Source organism: Juglans regia, chromosome 14 (genome assembly GCF_001411555.2).
Source record: "Juglans regia cultivar Chandler chromosome 14, Walnut 2.0, whole genome shotgun sequence".
Taxonomy (NCBI): domain Eukaryota; kingdom Viridiplantae; phylum Streptophyta; class Magnoliopsida; order Fagales; family Juglandaceae; genus Juglans; species Juglans regia.
Window position 1 is genome coordinate 17,095,521 of NC_049914.1, and position 7,998 is coordinate 17,103,518.

At 35.3% G+C, this 7,998-nt stretch overlaps 1 protein-coding gene across 2 annotated transcripts; it reads right to left on the reverse strand.

Moving 5' to 3' along the window:
- Positions 1–2,209: 2,209 nt before the first annotated feature.
- Positions 2,210–6,827, reverse strand: LOC108989670 (SHUGOSHIN 2-like). 2 transcript variants are annotated; one of them, XM_018963369.2, is made up of 9 exons: positions 6,409–6,827; positions 6,285–6,322; positions 6,015–6,123; positions 5,897–5,920; positions 5,724–5,792; positions 4,295–4,333; positions 4,102–4,198; positions 3,941–4,001; positions 2,210–2,801 (listed from the first exon to the last, which is right to left on the reverse strand). In XM_018963369.2, the coding sequence occupies exons 1-9, from the start codon at positions 6,544–6,546 to the stop codon at positions 2,498–2,500; spliced, it is 879 nt and encodes a 292-aa protein (XP_018818914.1). In that variant the 5' UTR covers positions 6,547–6,827; the 3' UTR covers positions 2,210–2,497. The 2 variants fall into 2 exon arrangements, with proteins under 2 accessions (XP_018818914.1, XP_035540961.1); XM_035685068.1 differs by lacking the exon at positions 6,285–6,322 and having other exon boundaries at positions 2,218–2,801; positions 6,409–6,546.
- Between the last annotated feature and the right edge of the window lie 1,171 nt (positions 6,828–7,998).

Below are 7,998 nucleotides of genomic sequence, written 5' to 3' on the forward strand. Positions count from 1 at the left end.
ACAACATGACAACAGAGATCCAACAGTCCGTGATTACACTCACGCGGTTTTGGCCTTTTTGGGCTCTCTCTCTCTCTCTCTCCAAAATGGCCGCCCCCATTTGTCCTCATATTCATCCCTTTGCATGTGAGGGTTTTGAGATCAGTAGTACTTTTAAATAAGAGTTTAACTTGGATTCTGGCGTTTCTCTGTAAGTTGATAGCGAAGATGAACGTGTGATGGATTTGTGGGGACAACATGTCCAAGAGCTCACGGGAGTGGCCAAAAACCAGACTTTCTTGTTTAACGCAGGTGAAATCTGATCTTGGATTGGACTTCTCCATCACACAGATACAGGGGGCCGTCCAAAATCTTTTGCTTGCTGGCCACCTATTTATATATATATTGTTTTGCTTGTGGGATACATATGTATATAGAATAAGTTGATGGGTTTTGATGGTTCAGGATATGTAAAAGAAATAGGGGGAAAAAGGGAAAGAAAAAGACTCCCTCCTACAATATTATGGCCCCCACACGGTTTCTAACTTTATTTTGTAGTGCTAATGCTGAAGCATGTTCTATGAAGAATTCTGGTATTTTATTGACAAAACATTCACCATTGAAGATTTTGTGCTCTTGACTACTAAGCACCAAGTCACATGGTTGAACATTTTGCTCCGTCATTGCTGGCAAACCTGAAAATGACTCCTCGTGCGCCAAAGACTAAAGTTGAAACAAATCTAGACACAGAATATATATATATATATATATATATATATATATATATATATATATGATTTTGGAAGTTGCAGGTTTGCTCCTTTTGATCTACCATATCTAGTTTTGCTTTAAATGACAATTACATTTAAGTTTAAAATAATTCCAAATATCATGTCAATAAATATTAGATAATGGAAAATTTAAAACACTTCATTTGTTTTCACAGCTCATTTTAATTCATCTCATCTAATTATTACAAATTTTTTAAATTTTCACACAAAATAAAATAAACAATTCAATTTTTTCAAATCTCAAAATAAAAATAATATTAAAAAATATATTCTAACAATGTTTTATTTAACTTTTAATTTTAATCTCATCTTATCTGTAAAAACAAACGAGGCGAATTATTCTTTTTCCTGCAACGCTAGATTTCTCTCTTTTTTTTTTTTTTTATTTACCACTCATAAAAAGGCCACAATCATGTTCTAATTAATAATTAATAATTTTTCATTGCAGAGTTGTACAAGTAGTTGATAATAATATTGATAAGAGTTTAGTATGCAGTACCTACGATTTTTTAGTGAGCTCCTGCAGTTTTGAGTATACTAATTTTTTTAGAAAAATAGAGAAATGTTTTAAAAAATTATGTATTCATCCTGGAGAGGACATCCTAAGCGGTTAGCCCCCACATGGGTCTGGGTTTTTTATCTAGTCTAGAGCATGTTCCATTGTTGAAAAGCACATTATTATTATCAAGGGAACCTAACCCACTACAAATACTAACTGGATAATCACTCAACGGTGATAAAGGATAAGAACATTTATCATGTGAAGTCTAAAATGGAGATAAACCCTCATCTCTAGATTTGAATTCGAATAACGGATAACTATTATCACCTAAGAAATAAAGGCAGGTCAGAGAATTTCATATAAGGGAGGAACCCAAGTATGTAAAGGGGATTTGATTCTTTGGTATTAGAGAGATTATTTTTAGTGACTAATTTAGGCATCAGAGGTATTCCCTCGAACTTCCAAGCCACTTTTACTCTTTGGTTATAGATAATCGTGTGACAATGACAGTGAAACACGTCCACAACACATCCTATTATGTTAATGCAGTATACCCATCAAGCTTTTTAAATTATTTTTCAGAATGAGAATTTATTCACGTCATGAAAAAAAAAATGAGACCTAACTGATTTTAATAGAAATTGAACTTCGAACGAAGACTGTTCCTTGAGCCACAGCCACAGGCCTCCAACACATGGCAGGAAGTTTGTACACATCCACCGTTTGGGCTTTTGTATGTAATTGGGTGCACTTCGGCAAAATTTCAGGTTGAGCCGAGATTACCAAAGCCCAATGCAATGTTATTGTGTAAAAGAAAAAAAAAAAAAAAAAAACAATCCAACCAGCCCCTCTGCAGTCCAGAAAGAGACATTTAGCTAAGATGTAACAACCCAAGCCCATCACTGTGGTATAGAAGTAATTCAAACAGAGCAGCAAATTTGAAGATTTTCTATGGCACTTAATTTATAGCAATGAGCAATTACAAAATAATCCCCATACGAAAGAGATCAGTACATTAGAGTCGATCTCTTGCTTGGACATACCAATTTTTGCAATTTTACAACAACATAACATGACTGATGAATCACACCAATGTGGATATGACAATACCACCACAAAAAACGATATCATAAACTTACAGACAGACACAGAAAGATGTGGAAAGATGTGGTTTTAGCTCTATAAACAGTGGCTTGACTCACTTTTATGGGAGAGAAGATTCTGATCACTCTGTCCTCCGCATTTTAATTTTAATGGGAGCTTCCTTGTAGGATTCCACCTTCTCAACAGCTTTGCGTAATGGTCTTCCAACTGAAGATCTTCGTGGTGGTTGTGCTTCTTTTCTTGGCACAGAAATTTCTACTTCCTCTTCCTTTTTGATTAATGATTTTAATGGAAGAGGACCTTCATGCATAGGATTTTCAAGTGACTGACTGAGTGGATATTTAGCATACTCTATCTCAAACAAGTTCTCTGGGGGTTCTCTCTCATGGGATTTAAACCTAGCGGATTGCCTCCTCATACAACGCCTGGTCCAAGTTAAAAAAGCCAGCATGTAAAATTTTACCCTTTTCTTTCAAGGGGTAAGGGATGATAAAAAGCAATGATAACAGCATTTTTTGCATCTCTGCAGACATGAATGCAGGATTCCAGAAACAATTACAGATCAAGAATTTTTTAGATCTTTTTAAGGAGGACGTTTCATGCATTTCTTTGAATGTTTAATATGTTCATCTACTCGTAAAGAGAAATTCTATTTGCAATCTTGAGTGAAGGACTGCGTGTGTAGTCACATTAATGAATGTGGGTAAAAGGGAAAAAAATTATTTTAAAAATGATATTATTGTAAGTTTTTTTTTTTTTTAAATATAACTGTATGAAATTACATGAACATCCAATTTGAAGCATGTATGTAGACTAATAACTCATTCGTAAGGAGTAATTCTACTCTCAAGCCTTTATTTTTCCAACACCACACACCTGGCTGAGGTGGAATTTTTTTTTTTTTTTTTTTTTTTTTCCTTTCAAGACTTGCGTTTTACTTGTTGAAATTTCTCCTACACTTTACCCAGACCCCAACTCCCAAATTCCGAATCATCCTAGGTGAAGAATTGCATTAAAAAATGTGAAGACGTGCGTTTTACCCATTCAAAATTGTAAAAGTTCATCTCCAAAACAAGGGCAAGAATCGCATCAAAAGAAAGAATCACATCTTAACATTATACTTGGAGATTTTTTTTTAATAGAAAATGAACTCTTTTTTTCGGAGAAGAACCCATTGGTGGCCGTTTATCTCCATTTTTCTTGTTTTGAAGGGAGCAAAACTAATTGTAAATTTTTTTTTATATCATTGAGAATCTGTAGACGAAAGAACGAGAGAGAGAGAGATATAGAGAGAGAGAAAGCTAGAGAGAGAGAGCTGGTGTGTTTGTAAAACTGGGGAGGAAACACGAGAAAAGGGAACTCAAAAGGAGAAGGGTAAAAGAGGGAAGTGGGTTGGACAAGACTAGACTGCTTTCATTTAAATCCGGTTTGCTACGTCAGCTGGTGTGTGGAGTAGGAGAAGAAACCGGCTTTGGAGTAGACTTTTTCTTCCCGGAATTATGTAAGACAGAACGCAGTTAAGATGTATGCAGTATGCTTAAGCTATATTAACGCTACGACAAACCTTTTATTTTCAACCTTCTCTTTTTCTGCAACCTTTTCAAATGCAGTAGAAGGGCCCATAGCTGCAAGTATTTGTTGGTCCGATATGTTAATAAAACCCATCAAAGAAGAACAAATATAGAAAAAGAAAATGAAGATCCAGTTTAGGTCCATAAAAATTACATCGACTTCTTCTGGTGCGCCTTCTGTTGCGATTAGAATTCTTTCCACTGCTGTTAGCTTCATGCAATGATTGTTGCTCTGCGGCCACCTCTCCTTCCTTAAGGCAACAAAATACCCGAAGCAAGAAATGTAAAGAATCGGAAGGGCCCTAACAAAGTATCAGAAACATAACAAAGAAGAGTAACTCACACACCTGAGAGGCAGTCTTTTCATAGCTCACCTCTGTTTTTCTCTGCAAATGAAGAAAGATTTCTTTTTTTATTAAAAACATTAGTGTTGAAGTTGAATCTGAACGATATTTCAGTTGATTTCGTTTACTATATGTTCCTTTCATACCGGGGCTTCCTTGAATCTAGCCTACTTCAGGTTAAATTAGCGAGAATTGTTGCTGGAAGAGTATTAAAAATCAGTACAAGAAGTTCCCCTTTTGATAGCTTACTGAACAAAAAATGTTCGTAAGATCATTCTGATCAGTATTACCATCGATTAACTATATTATATTGTGATACCCCATATGATATGGATAAGGGTAGGTAGTGTATGAGATCCCACATTACTTGGGAATGAGAAGTTCTTACTCTTTATAAGGTTCCAATGGGGCTCTAATTGTATCATTGACTAGTCCTTTTAGAGTATAGGCCATGTGGTTTGGGCCTTCCATTGGGACGTTACAAATGGTATCAGAGCCTATCCCAACCAGAAATGTGGGACTTGAGCCGTGCCACCTACAATGGATAGGCCCGACGAGGACGTCGGGAATTTAAGGGGGGTAGATTGTGATACCCCATATGATATGAATAAGGGTAGGTGGTGTATGGGATCCCACATTGCTTGAGAAGGAGAAGTTCTTACTCTTTATAAGGTTCCAATAGGGCTCTAATTGTATCATTGACTAGTCCTTTTGGAGTATAGGCCATGTGGTTTGGCCTTCCATTGGGACGTTACATATATCATATCATATACTGCAGTGTTATGAACTACACGGTTGGAGGCTGGTGTTTAAGGTTCATGAAATTCATGACATCTCAATCCAAAGATCTGTGTGTGAAGTATGTATGGTATCCAACATGCTAAAATATATATGCTCTTAGATGTACTTTCGAACAAGGCAGAAGGAGAAAAAGGAGTGTGTGTGTGTGTGTGTGAGTGAGAGAGAGAGAGAGAACTAATTCAACGAAACGAACTCAGTAATGAAAGTTGCATATTTCGCAACAAATAATAATAGTAATAGTAATGAAAGTTGCACTTGCAGTATTGAACCTGGTTAGTTATTCTACATGACATATTAAATATTGTGCAAGGAGATTCTGGCAGCGACCTTGAAACTTGGAGAAGGAAATCAGCGAGAGATGGGCAGGCATGAAAAGTTAATATTCACATAATAATTATGTATGACTACTGTCTACTGGACTTATGTAATCTGCAGAGGTTCAGTGCGTAGATGACCTAAACACCAGGGTGTTTAGGGGCATGCAAACCAAACAAAAAACTTGTCAAGCCTGAAAATAGGATGACATAGAAATGCAAAAATTGATGCAGACTAAGTACTAGCAATTTACTTATTCCAGCCTGCATCGCACGGGTTTACGACTAGTATAATAGAATACAAGGTTACAGCTAACCTTCAGTTCTGTATCCTTCATTTTGAGTAAGGCATCCTTGCATACAAGCGCATGACCAAGTGTTTTTATCTGAAATAAGCAGTGTTGGGAGTTTAAACACAAAATAGAAGCATAAACCCCCAACCAATGTGCATGAATTCTTAAATAGAGTTGAGAGTTTAAAACAAAATTACCCTTTCTCTTCCAAAATTAAGTTCCTGCACAATCAGCAATGACATAGTTACAACCGGTAAGAACCAGAATTGTAGATATAAGATTAAAATATTTGTTTCAGGTGAAAAGCAGGCGTACCGCTAACATCTGGCTATTTGATTGAGCAAGGTTCCAATTCTGAAGCTGCAATTTCTGAAGACTCACTCGCAGTTTCTGCAACTCAGCTGCACTGAGTTCAATTGTTTTACTGTTGTAGTGTGATTAAGGACACCCATTCTTATTAGTAGGTATCTATAACAACAAACGTATGCAGGTATTTGTGGGGGGAAAAAAAGGAAAGGAAGAGAGATAAATAGACCCTCCAGAGCAATATGGAAAAGATAGATAGATAGAACAATCGAAGGATACTTCCTCTCGGAGATAAGTTTGAGCAAAGCCGTTCTCTCCTGGTGTGGAAATCGAAAACGTAAACAACCCTAGTAAGTGGAACCACATATTATCACATAGTATCGAGAAGCAAGCAAGATTGTACCTGGAGGAGTTGCTCGACGTAGGCCTCATCTGGCGGCGGTTTGTCGTCTTGGCTGGGGAGTTTGGGTTGCGTCTGCGAGTTCGTAATGTCGGATAGTTTCTTCCTCATTATGCTTCCGAAAGACGACCTCTTCGCCATTCTCTCACTCGCAAAGGTAATACTGAGAAGGAAGATTTTGGATCCCAAGTGAAAATTGAAGTTGAATTTAACAAAGCTTGTGGCACCCTGCGGAAATGCAAAGAAAATTGGACGCGAATTGCCGATTTTTGGGAAAAGATTGTAACAAAATTGACGCAAACTCAGAAAGAAAGAAGAATTTCTGAATCAAGAGATAATGTGAAAGGCAAAGGGCGAAGAGGAGAAAAAGAAAAAGCAAGCAGCAGCCAAAAGTGGATGTGGGTCGGCCTAACGGCTTTCCGCAGCGAAGTGTCCGAACCTCTCAAACTCTTCCGAACCTCATTTTTGAAATATCATGATTTCTAAACGACGAAACCTATAGTCTTAACCCACGACAGATTTGATATTTTTCAACGAGAAATGATTTTTTATTTTTTTTAATGTATCACATGATCAAATTACTTCTAAATTTATTTTTGTAAAGTTTTTATATTGTTTTCATTTTCGTTTCCCCTTTTTAATTTAAATCATTATCCAAATATGAATCAAATTTTAGACAATTTGAAAATATAGAAAAGTCTTCTTGCAAGCGAGTTTGCGCACCAAATTATGTACCGATAATAATATATAAGACATTTATTTAATGAAATGGTACAAATTGAAAGCGAAAATAATTTTTATGAGACAGATGACATTTTCTTCTCTTACAATTTTTTTTCTTTTTAATAAAAAAAATCTATGTAAGTATTGGTATGTGGTTTGATGCGCTAAATCGCTTATACCTAGTAAGGCTCTTTGAACATATATGGAGAGTTACTGGTCATCTCTAAATTATTCTTTACAAATATTTTATTTAATAAACAAAATAAACTCTCCATCCAATCATCTACATATTTTCATATGCTCACATTTGTTATAATTGAAATTTGACAAAAATGTCACCATTGAGATGATCGACTTTTTTTTTTTTTTTTTTTTAACAAAGAAAGATTGACCATTTGGGAAAAGATGATTTTTTTTTTCATTGTTATGAAATCATTGATTTTGAAAACATTCCGTTCAGAGAGATAAATAGTTTAAAACATTTTTGTTATAGATAAAAAGTCTAAAATATGGGCACAACAAATAATTAAATAATTACAAAAATGCAAATAAAAATAAGTTAAAAAAATTTCTTCTGCTCTTTCTCTAAAAGATAAAAAATTGAGTAGTTAAAGATGTACAAAGAAATGAATAGAAAAAATAATAAAGAAAGAATATATAAAAATTATTTTAATAGAATAGAAAAATAATAAAGAGTGAGACATACGAGATTTTGGTAGAAATATGAGTTGGACTTTTTTTTACCAACTCTGACTCTGTCATCCGACCTCTGCCTCTGATTCTGCTCTGACATTCTTCTCCAACTTAGTAAAAACTAGGTTGATCGTCTCATTGTATTAACTCTAGGAATCAAGGACAAAATAGAAGAAA

Bases quoted from the DNA above. Each gene is read 5' to 3' on its own strand.
- LOC108989670 (XM_018963369.2), bottom strand. From the start codon at position 6,546: ATGGCGAAGAGGTCGTCTTTCGGAAGCATAATGAGGAAGAAACTATCC. The intron at 4,199-4,294 runs GTGTGTGAGTTA...TGTTGCCTTAAG, and splicing joins ATGAAAAGACTGCCTCTCAG to GAAGGAGAGGTGGCCGCAGA. The intron at 4,002-4,101 runs GTAATTTTTATG...AAATACTTGCAG, and splicing joins GCGCACCAGAAGAAGTCGAT to CTATGGGCCCTTCTACTGCA.